The sequence below is a fragment of the Oryzias latipes genome, chromosome 13 (genome assembly GCF_002234675.1).
Source record: "Oryzias latipes chromosome 13, ASM223467v1".
Lineage (NCBI taxonomy): Eukaryota > Metazoa > Chordata > Actinopteri > Beloniformes > Adrianichthyidae > Oryzias > Oryzias latipes.
This window is the reverse complement of record NC_019871.2, coordinates 27,628,916-27,655,026: the sequence shown is the minus strand read 5'-3', so window position 1 is coordinate 27,655,026 and position 26,111 is coordinate 27,628,916. Positions and strand designations below refer to the sequence as shown.

The window sequence follows — 26,111 nt, the reverse complement described above, 5'->3', positions numbered from 1 at the left end:
TGTTCGTGTTTCTACTGGCAAACTGCGGACGGCAGGTCGTACTGAACAAACACAACACATAAGGAGAAGGAAGTGTGAATTAGGTGAGATGGAAGTATGTCCTACAGATATATATATATATATATGTGTATTCTTTAGCAAAAGGCCTATTAATGCTTGTTAATCCTATGGTTATCCTATGGGCATCCTGCGGTCATTCAGGTATCAACTGCACACCCCGTGCGTTCATCGTCTGACCACCACCAGAACCTCACTATCGACTAGAGTGTGGCGTTAGGGCACCGTACGACAGCATCAGCTATACTCCATGGTGCATGGCCTGACAAATGCTTTATGATACACCCACCACGTTTGCGACAATCATACGTTACATTTTCATGATATCCCTTAAGTTGGCCACAAAAGCCTCAAGGTAACTGCAAGACACACCTGTGTTCCCCTTGAGATGCACCTACTCTTGTCCATGACCCTCTACAGGCCCGGACAACCCACAGCAGTCATACAGGTCTACCCCCCTTCATGGGGGTTTGACTAAGGCTTAAGGATCTGCATCATTTTAGTAAAGGAGTCCAAGTCCATCACATCTTTGTGTTTGTGTTTGTAGCTTTCCATGAACGTTCATTATCTGTCAAAGAATACATTGCAAGTATTGAATTTTTAAAGTTTGCTCTGTGCTCCATCTTTCAGGATGACTACATTCCTTACCCACGGATTGAAGATGTAAGTGGTATCTCAAACACATATTTACTTTTTCTTCAATTGAACCCTTTTTTTTAAAAAGTCAGAAGTATTGCCTCAAAATTGTGTATTAAAAGTTGATTCACCTTATTTTTTTCTAATTAAATTTTTTTGATTCTTCTCTTGAAAGGTCTTAGAAAAAGGAGGTCCATATCCCCAAGTAATTCTGCCCCAGTTTGGTGGTTACTGGATTGAGGATTCAGAGGCACCTGCAGGGACACCTTCCTCTTCAGAGTCCAGTTTCTGTGAGGAGGACGAGGATGGAGATGAAGCCATGAGTCCTGGAGGGGCGCACAGCTTTCGCCTGGAGTGCAACAGCACAGCTCGAGCCTATGGCAAACACTTCCTTGGAAAGGTTAGGTCCACATTCATCACATTCTTTAGAGATCCTAAACCCCGCCCACTATGACCAAATCCATCAGATTGACAGCCCATGTTAAAGGTTCTGCAGATAAAGTCAGAGAGGCCAGACAGAGATGGTTCAGACATGTTTAGAGGAGAGACAGTGAATATATTGGTAGAAGGATGCTGAGCTGCCAGGCAAGTAGTCTAGAGCAGTGGTCTCCAACCTTTTTCAAATCTAATAGTCTAATGTCAGACAATGTATTCATGGACCAGTCCAAACAGGGCTGAAGTTTATGTTTAGTAATTCTTCCCTTCGGGTTACTGAAAAACCTTTATTTTTATAAACTAAAATGCTACTATAAGAAATTTGGTAAAAAAGCATCTGAAAACACAAGTTTTTTTTTTCACGGAAGACAAAGATTCAATTAAACAAAGTTGTTGATTTGTAGAAGTTGTTTCTGATTTGTAAATAATTTGATAAAAGCAACATTACAGTTTTTTTATAGAATACTATTACAACACTGAGAACCCAACCCAGTCTCTGATCATCTTTCAGGGCAAAAAGATTTATCATATTTTATTTTTACATCAATCCTGATTCATTGTGTTTTTTTTAACACAGAAGAACATTTTCTGAGCTCAAGTTTCTTAATAGATGCCTGCCTAAGTCACCCTTGCTGTTGGCAAATTCACAAATGTCCTTTTTACAGGTTTACACGAATCAGCAACTTTATTTGGTTGAATCTTTATTTTCTGTCAAATGTTTGCAGCTGGTTCAAACTTAAACTTGGTGATGAAGATTTTCCATTTCACGCCAAAGTGGATGCTAACAACCAGATTCTAACTTTAGCCGCGTCTGACTTTCAATGACGGATAAATGAAGCAAAATAAAATGACACAACCATCGTAAAACTAGTATTTTCTAAATATAATAATAAACAAGAATCTATTGTGTCTTTATTATCAACGTGTGAAACGTTCAAGAGTCAGGCAGAGCGAGCAGCTTTTGTTATGTGGGAACAACCGTCTCAATAAATCTGTATGTTTAGGAAAACTCCTGGTTTTATCTGTAAATAGCAGTTTTATTTTTCTTGAAAGCTTCTTCGGTTTCCTTACTGACTCATTCTCCTCAAAAAAAAAAAAACTTTCCAAATACATTTTTATTGTTTGTCTTTTATTAACTTTTAAGCTTTGAGGTACTAACTTAGCGGTCCGAGCAGCTGCTTAAAGTCATGTGACGCATTAAGACGGACGGATGTGTTGAACAAAATCCCGTAGTTTTACAAAACAAAGCTTCTGGCTTTAATTTCTGTGACCGTTAAAATTAAAAGAGAAGTTCATGCTTTAGTCATGACAGCTGAAAAACAACAAGCCCCACAAGCCTGCAGTTCTGACACTCCTCACCTTCAGGTGTCGATGGAAACACCAGCAAGAACCAAGAAAAAAATCTCTCGGGACCTTTCCGCCAAGCTCTTTGTCTTTGGGTTGGATGATTGAGATGAGACCCCAATAAAGGATTTTTCCCTTTGATTTAAGCTGACCTCTGTTTGCTTTTTTCCAGGAGCACATGAACTATTACTGCACAGGCAGCAGCATCGGCAACCTCATCATGTCTCTGAAACACGAGGAGACAGAGGCGCAGGAGTTCCTGCGCATCATTCTCAGGTACTGCCAGACGAGTTCTGGCTTTGACATATTTAAGGTTTTGAAATCAGCTTTCTCTGCTTGCTTTTTCCTTTTTATTGTCATAATGTGTCCTTTTTTTTTACTGATGGTGCTTTGAAAAATAAAATTCTCCTTGAATTCAGTAATCCTATTTTTCTTCTGCTCACAGATCAAGGACCAAAACAATTCATGACAGAATTTCATTAGCCGGAATCAACCAGCTTCCCAGTGTGCCTCAGATTGCGAAAGTAAGTCAAAACCTAACACTTATTTTTAATTTTTAATCAAGACAAAAAAGAAATTCTAGAGACTGAACTTGACACCAAAAATGTGCTTTTCTATTACAGAAAAGAGAAGAATTTTTATTTCCAGTAATCAACTGATCTCAGAGCTTTGCACTGTCACTTCACAAAATAAAGCGAGTGAAGCAAAACTACATGAACAAAGTATAAATAGATAAATACAGAAAAACATTGGTCACTCTGATATTGTATGCAGTCTGTATGCCTCATAAAATATAAATGTCATCAGGGACTAAAGCATTTCTCATCTTCACAAAAATATGATTTATGAAAGTAAAGGTCTGTTTCCTAAATGTTGTTTGAAAACTTTAAAAAAAATGGGTTCATATTTTAAAATGAACTAAAAGTTTAAAAAATGTTCGAAATAGCCAAGAATAACTTTTGTTTAACAATCTTTAATATACGACGGAGTTTTAGGGCCAGTTTACCAAAAAAAAGTTTTTTTTAAATTTCGACTTTTAACTAGTAAATTTACGAGAAAAAATCTCGTAAATTTACAAGGAAAAAACGTGTAAATTTATAAGATTTTTTTTGGGTAAGTTACGAGTTTTTTCCTTGTATATTTACGACTTGAAATCTCATAAATTTACAAGAAAAAAGTCATAGATTAACGAGGAAAACTCGAGGTTTTTCTGAGCCTAGATTGAATTTGAAATATGTGGAGCCTTTTTTTTTTTTCAAAATTGTTTTTATTGGATTATAGAGCAGCAATAGTAAACACATGATAACAACAATGATTACACTTTTTTTTCCCTCCCCCCCATTGAAACCTAGAACAAAAGGGAAAAAAAAAACCCCAAACGGAAAGGCGATACACATCCCATCACTAAGCCTAATATACACCAAAAACTTATAATAATAGTAATGAATCATTAAAATTAAGAAGAAATATGTGGAGCCTTTTGTGAAGATTTATTTCCGCAGAGATTCGGAACCTTTTGGTGAGATTAGATTATTTTCAGTGGAGCTGGCTTTGAGGGGTTCGGTGTCGGTAAAGCAGAGTTTCATATGTGAAATAAGGAGCTCAGAGACACATTTGGGTGTAGAGGACCGCTGCAGCCTTTATTTTCCTTTTCATTCACATAACCTGAAGTTCATTTCTCACATTACGTCATGAACCTGTCATGAGCAGAACACCAAGGTGTAAACAGTCACGCCCCCTCCTCCAGATGAAACGTCCCGTTTCAACATAAAACAATAAAGAGGAATGAAAATAGTCTGTTATATTAGCTTTAGAACGTTGAAAATGCCAAAAAGTGCTCCTCTTCAGACGGAAGCATCACACAAACGTAGAGATCTTGTGTTTGGTGGAGGAAGAAAGGATTGAAGTGGACAGGAGCAGGGATACCGATGGCTTCATCAACGGCTGCAGAGATCCTGCAAACCACCCATCAATAAATAAAACATTGATAAATCGAAAATCAAACATTTGGCCTATTATTAATAAACACTCAGCTTACCTGTAACATTGAGTTTAGTCGGTCTGCTCTGTAAGCTCACTTCCACTTTAAACTTGTAAAATTGTGAGTTTTTTTCTCGTAAGCGTACGAGTTTTTTTTCCTTAAATCTACGACGGAAAATCTCGTAATTTTACTATTTCATTAATTTTTTGGTTGCTCTAAAACTCAGTCGTAATACTATCATGGTCTTTGACGGTCATTTAAGAAGAGGATTGTGATGTTTATCATTGCTATATTTATATTTTTATGAGAAACAGAATGCAATAAAAGGATCCAGGAAACCATACTGTTTGATTCTTAAAGACTTGACTTGTATAAAAGTGTAGAAAACATGTCTTTAGTCAATAACAAAAGTTTACTTCTATACTGTAATGTAACCCAGGTTATGAATGACAGAGGTCAAACAAACATTTCCTGTTTGTCTTTTGCAGTTTTTATTGAAGCTGCTATTTTGGTCCTTTCTTCCATGCAGATCTTCTCAAGAGCTGATGTTTTGGGGTTTTTCTCCCTCCATATATTCTCTATGGGGTTGAGTTCTAGAGACTAGCCAGGTCACTCTAGAACCTTGAAATGCTTTTTAAATATTCACTCTTTGGTTACCCGGTCGCTGTGCGAGATAATTGGCATTAATATTTTTCCAGTCATTCCCAGTGGACTTTTATTATAATTATGCCGTTTTTAGAATAAATCTAAAAACCTGGGTCGTTTTCTAAGACATAGTTTCTGCAGAGCGGCAGGAGTTTTAAGCAGGACTTTTAGGTCAGGGCAACCCCACCCCTCTTCCCTTCCCCATCGCTGAGAGCTCAGAGCTTTTAGGCTAAACCAGTGTATTTTCTGTGACATATAAGCTCTTTTTTAACCAGTTCTTTTGTCTGCTCCTGATTCACAACAGTTTGAAGAAATACTCAGAAATGTACATTTGAGCTTAATTTTCTCAATATGCGTCATCAGAAAAATGTAACAAGAACCTGTTAAAAACATCGTTTTCATCTTTGCAGACTTCTCATAGCTTTTTTTAAAAAGGCACAAAATGCACATTTGTGAATGATAAACCTTTTCCCCAATGTATTTGAATACATGGCAAAACAAAACGTTCTGGTTTTTGATCACTAATCATCATACCCATCATGAGTAAGTATTTAAGAAACATGGACAAAATAAATTTTGGGCCAATAAATCCTGCCAGTGCTAAATTAAACCATTGGTTTCATCATTTCCAGCAGGAACTTTTTTTTCTAATAAACCAACAAGGAAAATAATAAATAAACCAACAAGGAAGTACACTTGCGACTGGTGGGGCTTCATGCCTCTATACACATATCTACAAGAATATTGCATACTGCATTACAGTGAAGGTATGTACTGTTAAAAGAATAAATATCAAATTCCTTGAAAATGGACAACAGTCTGTTTCTGCAGGCAATGTCCATTTTTCTTTTCATTTGTTGGAAGGTTTAGAATAAATATTGATTATTGCCCACATTACATTTTTTGAGATCATTTCTTAAAACGACATCAGCATTATGGCCATAAAAGAAATCAATAAAAAGTCTGACCTTGCATTTATAAGACATAAAAAAAAGTCCCACTGAGAGCAGTCAGCAGAACTCAATAGCTTAAGATGTGATCTCAGGCCCCATGTTTCTGAATATAAAGACTGCTTGTAGTATGCAGCTGCTGTGACACCCTCATTTTCAATTACAGAAAAATAGTCTTCAAAACATTTGCTATCTGCTCTGTGATGGCCATAAATGTCATTTTAAAATGGTCATCACGAACCCATTGTCGGCTGTTGGGAATTTACATGAATGGCCTCAGTTTAGGTGCTTTAACATCCTTGACAGTAAATGAGAAAACAATCCCTCCCTTCTCGCATTCCAAATAGGAAGTCCCAAAAAGGAGAAATCCCATAGAAGTCTTTAGAGAAATAAACAGCTATTATATTGGTCAGAAAAACCATTCTTGCTCTGATACTTTTTAATAACTTGTTCTCGCTAATCCTAATTTTTTGCGCAATATATTTTCTGTAGTGCAAGTTAATAAAGTAATAAACGGACCAATCAGATGCCTCAATAAAAGTATGCGGCCTTGCATTGAACTTTTAAATCGTTTGATTGACAGATTCTCCCAAGCCCGCTTTCAGAGGACGGGGTGGCCTTCTATTATGCTTACTCCTCACTGAAGAGAGTGGTTGCCATCGAAATGTAGACGGACCAATCACGGCTTACTGAGGCCATCTGGTTCCAACGTGGCAACATATTGCAGAAAAATGGCGACTGAATTAACCCTATTCAGTTGGAACCGGAGTAAAGCATTTTATACGGCGGACGTCACAAGTGATTCATCCAGTTATAATATACAGTGTTCCCAGTGTTTTTTTTTAATTATGATGGTGCAGTTTTAAGACCAAAACAAACAAACAACAAACTGCTGTTTTCTAGGAGATAGTTTCTGCAGAGCGGCAGACGTTCATTAGGAATTTGCCTCTGAGTTGTGACCGGGACCTTTACTGTGGAGGAACCCCATTCCCCCTTCCTCCCTGTTAAGCTACGTTCTCTTCGCCCTCTGCAACACATATTCAAGAGCCCACTTCCAATGAAGAGCTTAAGGAAAAGTGCCTAAGTTAGGGATTCTGATTTGGTAGTGATGTGTGGATGGCGTCCCCTTTAATTCACGCAATCGTTTGAAAATTGATCATGGAGGGGAAACCAGTTTTAGCGGTTTGTGTCTGGCTAGTATTCTATGACACCAAGTACATCAGAATAGAGCTGTGAAAGGAAAAACCTGGAAAAGGATTCACTTGCAACTGCAGGTGGTGGACATGCGCAAGTAAACTGTCGACAAAGAAAAAGAAGCCCCCCCCTGCTTGTCCAGTGTGAACAGCATAGGCTAAAAATGCATTCAAGAGAGAGAGTTCTCTATTTACACGTTGTTCCACTAGTTTACAGCCCCTCACACCTCCAATCTAACATTAACAGAGCACCAAAGATGGTGAGCATTGTTGGAGCTATCCAGTCCTACAGTTTGGATCCAGATTCCATCTCAGGCGAGGAAAACAAAGACGCACATTTATCGACTTGTCTGCAAGTGGATGCATCAGAATGGAGCAGGAAGCTTGTGGTCCGCCCAGTGTATTTTCGCTCTCACATATACATTTGCGTCAAACTTCATTTTTTTTCTTCTGCTCGCAATGATTTGAATAAAGAAATTCTCAGAAATGCAATTTTAACCTTAATTTTCTTTACATATGTCCTCCATCATCAGAAAAATGAACGTCCGTGGGAGTATTTCAGGCAGGCAACTCGAGCAGTGCGTTTACCTGGTTACTCCTCCTGCGGGCGGTTCAGTCTAATCAACTCACCTGTTCAGCGTCCTACTTAAGTTCCAGGTGTGCGGTCCAATCCCTCTTCTTCCATTTCCGCGAGCTCTGCATTCGTCACCCCACTCTCCTCCCCGGCTTCCACCCGTGAGCTCCGTTAGAAGTGGTTTATTACTCGTGTTTTCGGTGGAGATCTTTTTTTATGTGTCTGAACGGAGCCTTATGCCAAACTAAAAGAAATATGGAAATGAATCTTCTTTACTGCATGAGTTGTCTGACTGAAATGCCACAAGAACATGATAAAAACACCAAAAACACTGTTTTCATGGGAGAAAGTCTTCTCTGGGTTACTTTTGCAAGTCACTGCTCTCCTTTCAGTCTTTCAGTGGCAGCTCCAGACTCTAGAATGTCTCTCTTTCTTTCCAGCTTCTGTGTGACGATGCCACTGGGATCAAGTTCAACCCGGTCCTGTACCCCCGGGTGAGTTTATCCTCAGCTTCCACATTGTGGCCCACATTCTGAACAGTTTGAACTCTTCTAACTGTAACATGCACTTTCATTCCAGTTGACCTGAGTCAACTTTTCTGCTTTCTTGGCTCTGCTGGGAGACAAAAATTTCCTTTAAAGCCAAACAAGCCACAGACACCGCAACTTTTACAGCTACAGAGCCAATAAATATATGCATCATGCAATCTTAATCTGATTTTCTTATTCCTATTTGCTGCAGTTGCCATGGCAATGTAATTTTCAAGATGTTACTGCATTTTGCCGTACTAGTTAATGCCGCTTATACCATGGTCCGGGTGAATAGTCGATTCTGATTGGCTGCTGGGTGTGCATTAAAAAGTAACATAAAATACCCCAGTGATATACCACGCAATTCCGGTCACATAACAGAAATGTTTTATATCACTGCGCTGGCTTCTCTAAAATAAACTTTAGCTGCATCATCTGAACAAAAACAAGCGGTAAGAGGTAACTTTCTCTCTGAACTGATGCTTTATTCAACCCATCGGGACGATCAGCACATATATGTCGCCGAATCTTGAATTCAGGACTAAAAACTGGTTAGTATTTATTTCTTTTGTAAATGACCATGGTATAAGCGGGTTAATGACCTTCAAAGTGTGCATTATTTTATTCCAGGTCTGTACACGTTCTTTTAAGTAAACATTTAAGTGCTCCACATTTTCGTTCAATCGCTTTTTTCTTTTCAGCGCCACAGACCTGATCCCGCTCGTCATTAACTTTTCAATCCCTTCTGGCTTTCAACCGGAAAAATACTCCACTACTGTTTGCGTTTCAACCCTCGCTGGCTCCTCACTTCTCCAGCATCTGCCCCCGTCAGTAATCAAATCACACCAGAGAGGACTGATGATACAACCGCCTCTTGAACAGGATGCAGTGAATGTGCTCGTCTTCCTCTGTGGAGGAGCATTGGGCTGCTTTCTTTCAGCCTGAGCCTTAGCAAAGGAAAATAAAAGAAAACACTGTGTCTTCATTTACGTCCCCTCACTGGGGACCATGGCGGCATGTCACATGTCTGCCTTATGGAACACGGGCCTGCCCCTGAGACATACAGGAAAAGAGGAAAACATGTTTTCCCAAAGGCAACGGCAGACGGAATGGGTTACAAGTTAAAGAGTAACCAAAACCATGCAACTGTGTCTTTGTTGACATGCAGGGATCTCGCTTGATAGTTGCTTACGATGAACACGAGGTGAACAACACGTTCAAGTTTGGGGTTATCTATCAGAAGTTTGGACAGGTGAGCAGTTTTCTTTTTGTTTGCTGACCTAAACTTGTGCCTGGATTGACTTTTTTTCCCCCTTTTTGTGAACGTCATTTCTTGTCAGACGTCGGAGGAAGAGTTATTCGGAAACAACGAGGAGACGCCTGCTTTTAAGGAGTTTCTCAGTGTCTTAGGAGATAACATTGAGCTACAGGATTTTAAAGGGTAAGGACAGATAAAGGAAAGAAGGAAGCATGTGACCCTTGCAATGGATTTCAAAGAGGGCTCAATTAATTCTGTTTTAACCTGCAATCCCTGCCACACTCACACCACCCTCTGCAACATACGTTCAATGAAAAGTCTATGTGTTTCGGGCTTCCACATTCACTTCTACACTCAAAACTTGAGCGTTCACGCATAGCTGCACAGAATTCTATGACCGTTTTCGGGGTCTGCATACAAAACGCACATCCATTGAAAGTGAATTGAAAGGTAAATAAGGTTGAACTTTGATTTCTTTTTTAATTCCCAGAAGTTGTACCATTTGAACATTGATCATGGAGGAGAAATTAACAACTGATGTTTGTTCCCATCCGAAATTCTATGACACACATGACTTCCTGTCCCTTTCAAGCAATCTTAGATTTGATGTTAAATTATCCTCAGTTTTTTATGTTTTTGTTTAACTGCTGATTGTATCGCTTTGTTCATCATTCTTGCTTTGATTGCTTGAGGTAAACCATTTCAAATCAAATCGAATCACAAAAATTAAACAGTCTTTAATATATCAGAATAGAGCTGTGGGAGAAAAAACTTGGAGAAGGATTCATGAGATTTACACCGCTTCAACATTTCACACCAAGACTCGTCCAACTGTAGGTGGTGGACATGCGCTAGTAAACAGTAGAAGAAGCCCCCCCCTGCTTGTCCAGTGTGAACACTGTGGGCTAAACATGGCTTCATAAATGCCCTATTAGCATGTTCTTGCATGTGCGTTACTGGTCTGGTGTGTCCACATTTTACATGTCCACCACATTGACATGTAAGCAGAGGCCAGAACAGTTTTCTGTATCAACCTGTACTTAACAATCCTCACCATCAGGCGCCCTTTATGGGAAAATGCATGCAAAGTAAAGCACAAAACAGGAAGAAAGGAAAAAAAAAACATGTTATACTGTGGCACATGGAAGCAGAGACCTTGTGCTTTGATGATGTTCCAGGTTCCGTGGAGGTCTGGACGTGTCTCACGGGCAGACAGGGTCCGAATCCATCTACACGGTCTTCAGACAGAGAGAGATTATGTTCCATGTGTCCACTAAGCTGCCCTTCACAGAGGGCGACGTTCAGCAGGTATCAGGCTGTAATACTCACTTTATTGCTGTCACACTGGCTGTGAAAGCCCGGCTTTGGCTAGGACGACTTATAGAAAAAAACGAAATCTGTTTTAAATGTCCCATGCAAATAATGACATTTTTATCATGTAAGCTATGGTGGGATGCTACAATGCTCGTTTACAAGTCACTAAAATTGAAGCTACAAAGATCCCTCTGAGGAATACTGAGGTCAGACTGCATATTTAAGGGAGGGAGGGAGAAAGGGAGGGAGGGATGATGGATGGAGGGATGGATGGATGGATGGATGGATGGCATCCAAATCCTAAAAGACATTTTTTTTAATTATAGATAATAGATGTGACCAAAAAGTTTGTTTTGCGGCATCATCATACTAAATAAAGGATTATATTTGAAATATTTGTATAAAAGAATTTTTAACCTTTTTTTCATGCAACAGAATAAACTGAATTCTGCAGAAAACAAAGAAATCATCTGAATATTCATGATCCATCTGTTGGCTGCAGCTCCAAAGGAAACGGCACATAGGAAATGACATTGTGGCCGCCGTCTTCCAAGAAGAATCCACGCCGTTTGTTCCAGACATGATTGCCTCCAACTTCCTGCATGCTTATGTTCTGGTGCAGGCGGAGAACCCCTGCACAGAGCACACAACTTACAAGGTATACACACTCTGCTCTGATGTCATGCATCCACTCTGCATGCACAATTACAACAGAAGGTGTGTGATTGAATTAAAATAAAATAAAATAAAAATAAAAAGCTATGTTTAACTTAAAGTGAGCCCTGAAAAGAGATTGAATTGACGGACAGCTTTGGAGGACTGAAAGGTTTGAATAAAGTTGTGTTGCTTTGCTTCAACGCGTTTATGTGTCCCCAGGTGTCTGTCACTGCCAGGGAAGATGTTCCCTCTTTTGGACCTCCGCTCCCAAACCCACCAGTCTTCAAGAAGGTGAGGGACAGATGGAACAGCATCTTGATCTTTTAGTTTTTTTGTTGGTGTTTTTTTTTAGATTAAACTTAAAAATGCTTTTAATTAAAAATAAAGCTGTGGTTTGGATTGACAAGCCTTGACTTGAAGAAATGTAAATGAATTGAATCAATGTTACCATTTCATAGAATTATTTTAAGATATTTAGGCCATATAAATTTAGCTTTTTGAATTGGGTGAACGGGTGAAAAACACGAATCAGTATCCTTCCTCTGCTGTGCTGAAAGACCCACTCTGATGAAAATGATGTTTTGGGTGTTTTTAACATCTTTTTGTGGCATTTTTCTGACAAATATTAAGAAAATAAAGTTCAAAATAGCATTTCTGAATTCAAATTGTTGTAATTCATGAGCAGACGAAAAAAGGCGGTTGGAAAAAAAGAGTGCAATGGTGCCGCAGAAAACCCGATGGGCTCCAGTATTGTAATGTTAGGTCAGGGGTGTGAGGGGCTGTAAGCTAGCGGGAGAGCGTGTAAAAAATATGGGTGACAGGAAGGGGGGTGGGGTTGCTCTGCACCAACACTCCCACAGCTAAAAACGGCATAATTATAATCAAAAGAGCTCTTTTACATTAGATCAATGATGATCTGAGTGGGACTTTAGGGATCGTCAGAATGTTTGTCCATATTTTTGTCTTTTAACCATCAGTGCTACCAAAATCTGCCCCACACCCACAAGGACAATCATTTGGCTTCCTCCCTCTAATAAAGCTTTTCCTCTTGACTTTAATGTTATATTACATGTAAACGACGTTTCCACCACGACTGTGCAGCTTTTAGATTGCTGGAAAATACTTTGATGACGTTTTTATGACTCGTTTTGTCCCTTAATAGAGTTTGCAGAACCAAAACTGTGCAGAAAGTGAGCTTTTGGGAGCTTTAATCCAAACTTCCCAAGCAGATTTGAACATCAATAACGCATTTAGAAGGCTCATTGCTCCGCTTGCTGGGGTGTGAGTGTCATTAGAAAACTGAGAAGCCTGAAAATACGATGCAATAAAACGACAGTTTTCCAGCTGAAAAAGAATATGACACATTCGCCTGTCGTCTGCCATTAAACAGAGCCTTATTCAGAGAATGCTCATAAATATAGAAATGGAAATATTCATGTTGGAAATTAATCAGAAAATAACTTTATCCAAGCTGAAAGTCTGAGGTGGCTCTAGCAGTAAATTTTAAATATTTTGCCTACAATTTTTTTTGTTTCATTTTAAATGTAGGAAATGATCCAAGTCAAATAAAAATACACTTTTTTTGGAAAATCAAATGATTACAAAACAAGACATTCGTTTTTTTTCCAAAAACTTTGCAAACCAAATAAATGAACTGAACTAAAAGCCTTAATTGCATTTTAAAATAGACAGAAACGGAGGGGAAAGCAGTGTTATTTTTAATTAGTTGTGTTGTAATTCATCCCCAGTCACAATGTGGTGCACGGCTCATCTCTGTGATGCAGTTAAAGGTCACTCTTGCTGACTGTCCTGTCTTCTGTGTCTCTGCCTCCACCCCCCTTCAGGGTCCTGAGTTCAGAGACTTCCTGCTGACAAAGCTGATCAATGCTGAGAACGCCTGCTACAAATCGGACAAATTTGCCAAACTGGAGGTGATGCACTTTTCAGCGAGACCCCCACATCGGGTCTTGTTACTCACTCATCAGTACCATCAATCGAGCCGTTTCTAAACGTGTGAACGGCTTGCAGGGCCGCACGCGGGCGGCGCTGCTAGACAACCTTCACGACGAGCTGCACAGGCAGAGTCAGGCCATGATGGGTTTGGGCCAGGTGGGGGAGGAGGACAAGCTGGAGAACGGCGGGCACGGCGGCCTGCTTGAATCCTTTAAGGTGAACAAAATTTAAAAAAAAAACTCACACGGAAGTTCACCTGGCAATATTTTGGCAGCTCTCTGACATTTATGTGATCTCTGTCACAAACAGACGGACTCAGACAAATGTCACAGGTCTGTCAGAATCACAAAGTGCTAAACCTTTCTGCTGCTTACTTGAAGATAAGATCTACATGCCAAGGAGCTTATGATAAAAAATAGCAATCCTCCATCCCTTCTTTGTTTAGATCTCTTAATATTCTTTATAATCACTTACTGGATTTCCAAAATTCAAGTTAAAGTGAACAAACAGTAACATTTATACTTTTAGTGTCTGGAGATGATGAAATGATGCACTGATTTGGTCATTTTGCTTGTTGCAGGTTTTATGGACAGCTGCTTTTCACTTTCTGCACTCAGTCCCAGGGGGCGCTATTCTCATTGTCTTAATAGCCGTTTCCGGTTTTCATTTCTCTCTATTACTGTAAAGGAAAGATGTGACATTCAGCCACTACCCATTTTCCCTTTCTGTGAGAACTGCGCCCTCCAGTGGTGTCCTATGGTAGTGATTTTCACAGATTGGGCCAGCATTCTTTTTTGAGTCCTTAAAAAGACAATAGAAGAAAAAGTATATACGCTAACACATCCTAATGCGTGTCCCACCCCACATGTTTTTCATGCTCTTCCTACGCTCACCCGGCAGAGAGCCATGCGCGTCAGGAGCCACTCCATGGAGACCATGGTGGGGTCTCAGCGCCACCGGAGCCCCGGGGTAGGAGGCGGAGTTCCAGCCAGCCTGAGTGGTGGAGGGCTACCTCAAAGCACCAGTGAATGCACCAAGAGCACATTCACTGTGAGTACAATGATTCCAAAACTTTCTGAAAGTGTTTCATTTACACTGAACTCTATTAAAGTCCGCCTCCAATCATCTGTTGTAAAAGCGTGGTCTTTTAAACATGATGATGCCGCTTTTAGCCAAAAGCCTGTGTTGTTTTTCTAGGACGTAGCTTCAGTGAACAGGAGTTCATTAAAAATTGACCTCTGAATTGTCTGAGGCAACCCTGCCCCACTTCCTGTCACCCATAACAGACAGCTCTCCTGCTAGCTTACAGCCCTTTCCAATCGTAACAAAAATGGTGAGCAGTGTTGGAGATATCCAGCCGTACAGTTTGGATCCAGATTCCAGCTCAGACGAGGAAAATGGAGATGTTTATGGATCTGTTTGTCTGCGAGTGATGCATCAGAATGGAGCAGAGCAGGGAGCTGTTTTTCCAACAGCCTTTTTTGCATCGCAACAATTTGAATAAAAAAATACTCATCATCTCCGTCATCAGGAAATGCCCCCAAAACATGTTAAAAACACCAAAAGCAGGATTTTCATCAGATTGGGAGCAACATAAATATCCACACAACAATTTTTGTCCAATTTTAATTCTGGTTGACGTGATCTTTTTTTCTGCATCTTTCAAGCTCTGATATATTAATGGTTTATTCTGAAATGTGCAAACTTCAGCCTCCTACTATGTCTGCCAAGTCACCACTCAAGAGTCCTGTGAAGCGGCGCTCAGGCCTCTTCCCTCGTCTCCACTCCAGCACAGAAAGCCCTGCAGACAGGCACTCGCGCATGTAGGTGATCCACACCTGCTGCCATCCCAGTTGATTCTGAGCTAGGATTGATGCGTCTGTGCCTTTCATCTGCAGCGACCAAAAACCTGCAGAGTTCTACCCGGCCTCGCAGGAAGTCAGGTCAGAGACGTCATCCAATCCGAGCTCCCCCGAAATCTGTCCCAACAGAGAAAAGTGAGGCAGCCGTTGCTCCGCAGACGCTTTTAAGAAAAGCCGATTTAAAAAAACAACAACTTTTTCTCCATGCCTTTTATCTTTGAAATAAACAGGCCTTTCATGAAGGTGAGGGAATCCACCAGCAGCTGCAGACCAAACATCTCCCGCTCCTCCTCGAGCACCAGCAGCTTCAGCAGCACCACAGGAGAAACAGAAGCTCTGGAGGAGCTGGAGTCTGTAAGTAGTGGAAGTGGCACATAAAAAAAAAGAGTTTTACAAACCTAATCATATATGGTTGATGGAAAAAAAACGGAAAAACCAAACAATGTAGTTAAAAATTAATTTGTCCAAAGCTTTTGGAAATAAAATGAAGAAATACACATGGGAAAAATGTCCTCTAAACAAGCTAATAACATAAAGTAAGACTTGTTTTGCCTTTATGTAGGGAAAAAATCTGCCAATAAAACTACTCTTAATTGCTTTGGTAATATTTCTTAAAGTGAATGTTGATGTCCTGCCCTTAAAAGACTAAACTTAATCTTAAAATGAGCAATAAATACTGTATTTAGATCTAGAGCTCTGGCCTTTGGGAACATTCTCTTGAAATGGGCATGAAAATTTACAAAAAACCCACCTTTTTTTAAATAAATACAATACACTTCCACATATTTATACACTGTCACCAAATATATCCTATTTTAAGCATTACAACAGTCCCCTATTTCTAGTCTATAATCATCTTAAAATAAGAAATTTCAAAATAAATTTGTCTAAAAAAGTTTTGAGATATAAAACTGTCCAATTTTCTGAGATCACAAATATCACTTAAGTTATGCAATGTTATCGAAGTAAGAAGCTTTTTGTGATGGAAGATGATTAAAAAAAGATTTTGATTTTAGTCCCAAACTGATAGGAGGAAACTTAAATGCTTCATCTGCTGAATGGACATTGAAGCACCTTGTCTGGAAGTTTCTTGATAGTTTGAAAGTTAGAAAAAAAATCTTTATAGTAAAAAATAGCCTTAAAATAGGGGAAAAAAACTAATTTTAAGGGGAAAAAACACAAGAAAGAAGTAGAATCAGTTGTTTGTGCAGCAAGTCCTTTTACTTAACAAGGAGTTCCACACAAGCATTTAAAAAGGGAAAAATGTTAGAATTACTGGGACTTCTAACTGAATGTTCTACCACCAGGTTGTAGGATTTTCTGTTCTAAGCCTAGGATTTGTATTTTTGAGTTTTTATGTACCTAACTGCTGTTCATTTTGATTACAGACAAAAGAAAAGTAGTGAAATGTGTGGAAGTGATTCATTTTACAACTAAATGGGAACAAAATCAGAATACAATCTCAGAACAAGTTGACCCTAAAACCAAACAAAAATCTAAATCGTTTCCAAAATGTAACATTTACTTACAATTGAACCAAAAACAATTTGTTTTGTTTTTTTAGTCTTAAAACAATTTTTTTGTTGTCAAGAATCTTGAAGCAAAATGTTTTTGACTCATTTTAATCATAATTTCCTTATTTCTAGAGCTTAGCTCTAAATGAGACAAAAAATCTCAACTGTCCTGATTTTTAGAAAAGCTTCCAAATGAGCACCTTGAAACCTGGTCAAACATCCTGAATGTCTGAAAATGGGAATGATCTGGAGGATCCTAAAAGTTTGCTTGCAGCAGCTAATCATCAATTCTGCTGCTTTTAAACACCTTTCTTACTGAAACAAACATGTTACTTTTGCTATAGAAAGATTTTAAGAAGGATCGTGTCAAGAAGCTCTTCAAAACTCTGATTTGATTTATATAATCACTCCATAATTGAACACTGTAGGATGAGCAGGTCTTTCAACATGAATTGTTTGATTCCATCCATCCATAGTTTTCAATTTATTGAATATAAGTTACAAAACTAAATTCCTTTTTTATTCATTTTCAATAATCATTTGTCGACAGGAAGTTGAAAAGCAGCTTCTTTTTTTTAAACCTGCTTATTACCTTTCAGGGTCACGGCGCTGCTGGAGCCTATCCCAGCTACTGTCAGACCACAGAGACACATAGAATCCCACACATTCACATTGGGACAATTTAGAGTCCAGTTACAAAATAACAGTAGCAAACATGAATTTACTGCCTTAGTAAAGGATTCTGACCTTTCTGTTGGCTCTCCAGGCCGCCCAGCACAGTTTCACAGCTTCCTCTTCAGCCTTCAGCCCCACTCTGAGTGTGGACAGCCAGGGATGCAGCACACCTGTCATCATGTGCCGCAGTCCAACAGGTAACCAACCACCAGTTTGTGTGAGTGTTTGCAACAAACCGAATCTTTTTGATCAACGGCAAAACTTCTTCATTTGTTTTGTTCATAATATCTCTTCACAGATGGGAAAAGTAAAACTTCACCCAGGTCCCACTTGAAATTCCGCTTCGACAAAATGAGCCACTCATCTGCAACTGTGAGTTTAAAACAAAATGGCTGTTGTACATCAGCTGTTTGTCCTAAAATGCAGCAGATCCTAAATAAATGTTAAAAAAAAACCGGGGCAGAGAGAACCTTAGCTGTGTCTGTCTGTCCACCTGCTGTCTTTACTTTTATTATTCCATGTATTTATTTCAAACTGATAAAACACAAAATAAATGTCATGAACAGAAGGACGATGAATGAAAATGTTTAAAGCTTAAAAAAAAGGGCTTTGGATGAAGATGAACAATTTATGGAGCCCCTTTTTTCAATCCAAACTTAAATTTATACAGAAAATATTTTTACATTAAAGCAGAAAAAGTAACACACACTGACATCAAACAATTGTGAAAAAAGCATAAAGAATCTGATTGTCTCACTTTTATTTATTTTTACAACCCTTTCTATTTGCTTTGAATTTTTTTGATTGACTGAACGTTTTTTTCGTCTTCCCTGCAGTCATTTCATATCTGCCCCCCCCCCCCCCCTTTATGGTGAAGTGACGTTTGGTCTTTAGTCTCACATTTGATCCTCTCAGACTGTATTTATTATTCCTGATAGTCCCACTCAATCCTCTTTTTATCTATTTTAAAAGTCTTTTCATTGTGATTTTTAGTTGTGGGCGGGGCTATTGGTGCAAAGCAACCCCCTCCCCATTGCTGCTCTCCCACTACCTTACAGCCCCCTAACAATTCCAAGCTAACATTAGCGGTGCAACAAAAATGGTGAGCAATGTCTATCCAGTCGTACTTTTTAGATCCAAATTTCAGCTCAGACAAGGACAACAAAGACGTTCGTGGATCTATTTGTCTGCAAGTGGATGATCAGAATGGAGCGGAGCAGGGAGCTTGTGCCCCGCCCAGTGTATTCATGTCACAAATACCATCTTTTTCAAACTGAATCTTTTAGTCTGCTCCTGATTCACAACAATTTTGACAAAAAAGATACTCAGAGATGCAATTTGGGGCTTCATTTTCTTCATCAGAAAAATGCCACAAGAACCCTCAAAAAAGACCTGCCATCACATCCTTCTGACGTGACAAGCACCCCTGTTCTAATAGAATGCGATTGCATTGATTGAGTCTCTCTCTCTGTTTTCTTCTCTCTTTCAGACTGAGTAACTTCCTGGAAAGGAAAGAAACAAAAATCCCGGACTTGCACAATTAAAAGTGGAACTGGAGGAGCGGAAGTGAATCATGATAATCACAGTTCAACCACTTCCTTCTAGAATGAATCTGGCTTGTAACTCCAACAGAGACCTGCCCCTAATACTGTGAGAGTAAGATGACGAGACACAGCTGACTTTCTCAGCAAACTGTGAGCTGCTGGAATGACTCAATACTTTGCTGCATTACAGAAGTTAACTGTTCTCACCACAGAAGGCGTTGGCATGGTGGTAGGACCGTGAGCACAGGCTGAGCCAGGCTCCGCCTCAGCCTTGACAGAAACATCTTTGAGCATAAAGACATAAAAACCTTGATGGCCGAACTGTTAGTCTTTGTATTGTCGAATGTTGAGTTTCAATTCCCTTTCACATTTAGTCCCAGAATGGTAGGTTTTGGATAGGGGCACGCACCACAAAACTTCACATCCAGTTGACCTCCGAAAGCCTCAAAGGTTGCAACCATTGACTGTATTGGTAGAACTGGACTGACTTGAGTGTGACGTCACCCATAGAAAAGGCTTTACTTCTGGCTCTAACAAAATTGTCGCTGCCTGATCGATACCCTTTATGGGCAAACCTTACATCACTTCCTCTTGTCGCCAACATTGCAAGAGTGAAGTCATTTTAAATTAGATAAGCTCTCGTAACTTGTACATTTTGCACATTTGTTGTTTGAAACGTGTACTTCATTAAAAAAAAGAAAAAAAGATTAGCTTCCAGTAGCATTTTGCAACAGTTTTGCCTCCTTTACGACTGTCCAAGCCCTTTAAACACATCCTTCTACTGTGTTCAAAACAAACGTACGTTTTCTCTACTACAGAGAGCTTCCCCCAACTGATTTATAGCCTCCTGACTGTGTTAACACATTTGATACATTTGCAGTAAATGGCGGTACTTAGACTCACCGCTTATATTTCCAGACCGCAAAAAACACAAACTGCTGCTTCAAAATAAATTGACAAATAGTTTTCATTCATAAAATTAACACTGACCTACTTTGGTTTAAAAAGAAAAAAAGAGAAAGGGAAGAAAAATGCTCCAATGATAAAGGTAGGCCGGCAGTGTCCGAAATGAACAGTCGCTGGGCATCAAATGCCTTTGGCATTAAAAGTTTAAGGACCATTTGCGACACGGCAAATAGAGGTTGGCATCAAATTAGGCTAGTCTTGTTAATTAGCTTATTGGAGTTCATCCATGCCGTCCAGATGCGTGCTGTGAACTGACATATACTAAGTCTTTATTGTGAATTAAACTATTTAAATTGAACTCATATAGTTAATAGGGTAACAAAAATAATATATTTTGTTCTCGTATATGTGTATATGTAGGCTTTGAGACTTTGTGTGTGTGTCTGTCTAGGGGAGTGTGTGTGTGTGTGTGTGTTTGTGTAGGGGAGTGTTGCAGTGTTTCGCCCCGAGGTGCCAAACTAACCATTACCGCCTCTGAGCAAAGTTTCGAACGTTGGGGCCAGCGGGCACCACATGCCTTTATTGAGGCATCTGATTGGTCCGTTTAAAACTGGAATAACTTGAACTGCAGGAATAATATCATAAAAAACAATAGGACTGGCAGGAACACGTTAAAAACAGGCGGCAGAGGCAGGACGGTTTTTCTGACAGATAGCTGTTTAATTCTCTATAGAAGTCTATGGGATTTTGGCTGTTACTTCCTGTTTTGCATGTAAAGGGGGGAGGGGTTGCTCAGTCCAGTTCTCTTGTACGGTCAATGGTTGCAACACTTCGTAGGTCCATCTCAATGTGTGGAAACTAAACCTGTTCTTTGCATTTCCCACTTTCCCTCTGTGGTTAGCTGCTGCATTGCCTTGCGACTCAAACACACCCGCAGTGTCCGTCTGTTGAAGTAACCTTAAAGCTGCACTTAGTGAAATGAAACCCTGCTCCCTCTGAACACAGTGGGAGACACCGCCGTCACATTTTCGCTCGTTCCAGCCAAAGCTGCGCCTTACAATCTGTCTTCAGCCCTTCTTCTCTTGTGTTGTGTGCGGCGGGTCTTTCCCAGCATCCCTCACGGCGCGAGAGGATGACCCTCTGATGGATCTGGTTACAGCACCGTGGTGGGTGGCCAACTGACACCCACAGCCGCTGCTGAGAAGATTTCACCTGCTTGTACCTTCATTGAAGCTTGCTAGCTGGATGTATCAGTGTGTTTAGTCAGTGTGTGTGGGAGGGGGGGGGGGTCCTTTTCTTTTCTGTCTTTTTTTTTGAAGAACTACTTTGAATGTGAATTTTTGTAATCAGTACAGAGCCAGATGTTTTCTCTTGTTTTTGCCATTTTCAAAGTGGACCTATGTTTTTAGCAAAAGTGCTGTCTCACCTCCAGAAGATAAAATTTTCCATTTGAAGAAGTATGTATTTTTGAAGAGATAGCGGCCAAAGGTCTGTGGTTCAAACGCAACTTTTTTTTCATAATTACTTCTATTCTGTTCCTGTTCTGCATTTGACAGTTCAATTTTCACTTCCTTTGGTACTCTTGACTTTTCCTTATTTATTTGACTGATGCAAAACTTATGCAGTGGGAATATACAGATCTTCATTTTGCTCAAATATTGCTTGATTATTTTTTATTTATTTTGTCTTTATGGATATAAAAAAAAAAAAAAAAAGATTTTGGCCCCCTTTTTTTTTCTTCTCGCTTCACCTTTGTCAAAGTTGCCCCCTTAATTGTTTAAACTGGGTGGGATTTGAGTGCTGCCTGCTGCAGAAACACACTAAGCACTCCCAACTATACACCACTTCCCATTCCCTTTTAAATTCTCTTAAAAAGCTATTTGAACAGGTTAAAAAAAGAAATCAAGCTTCTCAAAGCAGCACAGAAAAATGTTAAAAAAACACAATAATAAGGATTTACAGAGATTTTTCCTAACGTGACCAACAGAAACACAAACACCCGGTACATGTTTGTAATCTTTGTAAACTTACAAAAAGCTTCATAACTAAAGTTCAAAATACTGTAAGTTGTTCATAGAATTCTATCTGAGACAAAACTGTTTTTTCTTTACTTTGTATGAAAATGGAAACATTAATGGACAAAGATCATCATATGATGAAAAACAGTGATGAGCTGGAAGATTTGATGCTTTTTTTCCTTTGTTTTGTTTGTTTTTTGCAGGAATTGCCAAAAGTTGTCTGCAGCAATTTCTTTGTTGATGCTTAATTTATTGGAGATGAACTTCTTTTGCATTGATGTCATGTACAAATGTCTCTGCAGAGTACGCAAACTAAGTCGAATAAATACAAGGAATATATTAATTTAAGAGATGTCTAAACATATATATGTATATTTGGTTATGTAATGTGCCACTAAAAATTTATTCTAAAATAAAATGTTGTATTTTGTGTCATTTTCTTTTGTTGTACGCGTTTCAATATCTAATGCTGAATGAGGGCTTTTTTTGTGTTTATAACAGTTTTTCAAAAAAAAATGCCTCCAAGTCCAGAATTTAAAAAATAAAAGTAAAAAACGTTCATGGACAGTTCGTCATCTCCATTTGAGGTGGGCTGCAGTCAGTAGGACCTGAGGGACGAGTACACAGTGGACTCAGTGGGACCTCTCACACCTCGCTGTGATCCTTTTGCATCCTGATAGATGTCTGCATACACCAGCTGTAATGTCAGGATTTAAGAAAAAAGACAAAATTACTCAAAAAGCTGGTTTGAATCCCCTGAGGCCAACAATTAGCACTTAACAAAATATGACACGAGTATGATTAAAACCCACCTCAGTCTTTTGCTCGGATTTAGGGGCTGAAAGATAAAAAATGAAGGTGAAAAGTTGATAGCACATTTTTTGAACTCACATTCAAAGTGACACTGACTGAAAATTCAACTGGATACCTTGGAAAGCTGGAGAACTGCATTCCTGTGGAAGAGAATGTCGAGCCGGAGGCTGCGGAGCCTCGTGGGGTCGATTTTTGGTCACTGCGGCATAAATGACCGGCATCCTGTGTTGAGGCTGAGGTTTGACCTTTGAACTCAGACATCGAGCCAACCCCAAAATGACTGGCAAACAAAGGGAAGCGCCAGCCAAAACATAATACCTGTGCAAGACCTTTCTCTGAGTGGGAACCACTGAAAGGGAGGACAAAAACTAATACTGAATATTCTGGATGGATATAATCCCTTTTTCTCAGTGTTACACTGTTTACCTCGTGTGATGTTCACATATGTCCAATGTCCGAGTTCGGTGCTGCCATCACCCCACTCCACACTGCACCGATAGGCCCCCATGTCTGCCGCTTTGACTCTTCGGACTTCTAGAAGAAGTTGGATCTCACTCGCTGTAGGCGTTTTCACCATCAAACGGTGTCTCTGGTTTTCTGTAACAATGCTGCTGTTCGAGTCCATGGACTTCTCCCACTTCCATTTGCCTGCCCAGGTGACTTCACAGTGTTGGACAACGCAGGACAAACTCAACGTGTGTCCCTCAGACACGAAAATGGAACCGCGTTTCGCCAGAACAGCAGGTGTGCACGCCTCAGCAGAGGCACCTGAAAAAGAAGGTTTTCCTGCAGCTCATGGATGTGATCAGAGATTCCACTTACCACAAGGATTAGTACCAGTAAATAAAAGTCTTTTTTGATGGCGACAGATGGATGCCGTCCTTTTTAATTCGCAGAAGTGCCAACCTTGGAGGAGAAACTAATAAAGTGTGTGACACCAAGTCTTTCATACATCAGAATAGAGCTGAGAAAGAAAAGAAACCCAGAGACAGATCCACCAGATTTCACTGCTTTGACATTTCACATGAAGCCTCTTCCAACTATAGGTGGTGGACATGCGCTGGTATTAGTAGCGACAGTAAACGCCGTATGCTAAACGCGCATTTAACACGCATTCAACACTTTGAGCGTGTTACTGACAATCTCCACATGCTAGATGTGAACGTAGCATTATGTTATGTTATGTTAGGCTGCTAATAAAGTTGCTCCAACAGTGGACTCACCTTAGTATATTGAGAAAATATCCGTTTTAGTGATCACTTTTCTTGTTTTTCTGTAATTATTCATCGCACCTTAGGCTGAAGTTGGCATCCGCTTTTGTAATTTACACTTTGACAGGTGTGGGTTCTGGGAAAGTCTGCTGTATATCATAATTTCATAGTTTCTGCTTAAAATCTAGTGTACAAATACAGTTTAAACAAGCTGCAGACGTTTGAAAGAGCTTGCAGATAAAGTTTACCTCCAGAATTTAAGGGAAACTGGAAACTAAAAGAAAAATAACTTCTGCATCGTACCGGCCGGTCCATGAAAATATTTTCTGAGATTAAACGGGTCTGTGACCTGAAAACAGTCGGGAACCTCTGATTTAACCTACTAACAAATTATGCTAAAACTGTTATCTAGTACAACTTGAATGCAAAACATTTACATACATTTATATCAAATTCTAATCAAGAGTTATTAACACATTAAAGTTAAAGGATGGATTTCTTTACAAAAAAAAAAAAAAACTGACCAGAAGTTAACATATTGATTCAAGTTAAATGTATGCATTAATTTCAATATACAGACAATGTATGCCTTTAACAGGCAGCAGACCTACCAAGATACATTCAGAGTATTATTATTGTAAAGCAAATAAGTTCAAAGAGCAGCAAAGATTGTGGTAAAAACGATTGCACATAACTGTTTGACCTTGTTTAGTCTAAAGTGGACGTGTTCCTCAAAAACAACACCAAAAAAGTCCTTTGCATCAGGAATGTGAGGTTGATCTGATCAGACCAAAGAATTCACTTACCAAGATAAAAGACGCACACACAGCTCACAGCACTGAGGAAAAGCGAAGACATTTCTGCTCCCAAGTCAACGTTCTACTTTCCCAAAAAACAGAACAAGCCTGCTTGTAAAAAAGAATATAAAAAATGCAGACACAGAAAAAGAGTCGGAAAAATGAGGATTTCTCTGAGAAGGATGTCTGGATTCGAAGTTGTTGTCTGTGTTTGCCTCACTTTCTTTTCCCTCTGCACCCTTCAGGCTGCCTGCTGCTCATTTCCAAACCAGGTGAAGGAAGGAAGTAAGGAAGGAACTCATGATCCATTCTCCTCCCACCACTCCAACCTCACACTCTCTAGTAAATGTACAAACACACACACACACACACACACACAGCATTACAGGAAAGCAACCACCTCACATAACAGCAATGTAGAGTCGGATCAGGAAGGAAGAAACAATTAGGATCATTTTATGTCAAATATTGGTTACTCAAAAACAAATATGTAACTTATTGCACATCTCCATGTTGAAAATCAAAGAAGGCATCAACGTTGATGACAAGAAGCTTATGTGTTGTTGACCCTTCAGAACTTGTCTCATAGATATCATAGAAGGAAAAGCCAGAGTTAAAGTTCTCCAAAAATTGTATTATTTTAATAACTTCTAATTTAAATCTGTATTCGATTATCAGTGGACCCAGTCAGATGTGGCTTGAGTGTAAACATTGCATACTGATCACATTTAACGGACTAATTAAAACTTTTTTCATACAATCCTCCTACAGCTATTGAAAAAATATATATACAAAAAATTGCAATATATAAGGTGTGCTATCCTAGGCACTTTAACGTTGGTAGTTGGGTCATCTAGACCCACTAGACAGTGCTCTGAACCTTTTTTCTTCAATGATTTGTGATCTTCACTGGTGTCCATGGATTACATGAAATCTTTACACCTTTATCCACCTTTGTCATGGTAGGGAGAACACGTCAATGTAAGGGTGGGGTCATCTGGACACCATAGGATAGCACAAGGGGTATAGAGAAAATTCTGACTATATGGCACAAGGGTTAAAAATACATTAAAGTTTTATAATAAAACTGTTTTTTGGCTCTGTAGTTTAGTTTGGTTTTTCAGTGATGTTTTTGGTCACGTTTTGAGCTGTCTCCTGTCAATCCCACCAAGTTCAGGTTGCTGATCTTCTGTTTTCATTTCCTATAATGACCCCCAGTGTCATGAAGTGTCTGGTTTTCAGTT

General features: G+C 39.4%; 2 protein-coding genes across 7 annotated transcripts in view; one reads left to right on the top strand and one right to left on the bottom strand.

The window, feature by feature from the left end:
- The window catches only part of rap1gap2 (RAP1 GTPase activating protein 2), a 123,658-nt gene extending 101,177 nt beyond the window's left edge, over nt 1-22,481 (top strand). For all 6 annotated transcript variants that reach the window (XM_023961597.1, XM_023961596.1, XM_023961599.1 and 3 more), the window contains 19 exons: nt 688-720; nt 869-1,093; nt 2,645-2,748; nt 2,918-2,996; nt 8,256-8,309; nt 9,514-9,597; nt 9,686-9,786; nt 10,782-10,911; nt 11,420-11,575; nt 11,794-11,865; nt 13,419-13,505; nt 13,603-13,743; nt 14,428-14,577; nt 15,238-15,350; nt 15,426-15,524; nt 15,620-15,743; nt 17,670-17,775; nt 17,877-17,950; nt 19,068-22,481. In XM_023961597.1, the coding sequence (XP_023817365.1) occupies nt 688-720; nt 869-1,093; nt 2,645-2,748; nt 2,918-2,996; nt 8,256-8,309; nt 9,514-9,597; nt 9,686-9,786; nt 10,782-10,911; nt 11,420-11,575; nt 11,794-11,865; nt 13,419-13,505; nt 13,603-13,743; nt 14,428-14,577; nt 15,238-15,350; nt 15,426-15,524; nt 15,620-15,743; nt 17,670-17,775; nt 17,877-17,950; nt 19,068-19,076 (1,941 nt within the window). In that variant the 3' untranslated portion in view covers nt 19,077-22,481. The remainder of the gene's footprint in view (nt 1-687; nt 721-868; nt 1,094-2,644; nt 2,749-2,917; nt 2,997-8,255; nt 8,310-9,513; nt 9,598-9,685; nt 9,787-10,781; nt 10,912-11,419; nt 11,576-11,793; nt 11,866-13,418; nt 13,506-13,602; nt 13,744-14,427; nt 14,578-15,237; nt 15,351-15,425; nt 15,525-15,619; nt 15,744-17,669; nt 17,776-17,876; nt 17,951-19,067) is intronic.
- LOC101174447 lies at nt 21,866-25,153 on the bottom strand. The gene is made up of 5 exons (XM_004075917.4): nt 24,877-25,153; nt 23,286-23,627; nt 22,975-23,208; nt 22,859-22,884; nt 21,866-22,743 (listed from the first exon to the last, which is right to left on the bottom strand). Exons 1-5 carry the CDS (start codon nt 24,926-24,928, stop codon nt 22,645-22,647), a joined length of 753 nt encoding a protein of 250 aa, XP_004075965.1. The 5' UTR covers nt 24,929-25,153; the 3' UTR covers nt 21,866-22,644.
- Nucleotides 25,154-26,111: the final 958 nt, after the last annotated feature.

What these genes read in the sequence shown, in the direction of transcription:
- LOC101174447 (XM_004075917.4), bottom strand. Translation starts at nt 24,928, where the DNA reads ATGTCTTCGCTTTTCCTCAGTGCTGTGAGCTGTGTGTGCGTCTTTTAT. An exon ending in ATATGTGAACATCACACGAG is followed by an intron (nt 23,209 to 23,285) that starts GTAAACAGTGTA and finishes CCTCCCTTTCAG; the next exon opens with TGGTTCCCACTCAGAGAAAG. An exon ending in CAGTTCTCCAGCTTTCCAAG is followed by an intron (nt 22,885 to 22,974) that starts GTATCCAGTTGA and finishes TTTATCTTTCAG; the next exon opens with CCCCTAAATCCGAGCAAAAG.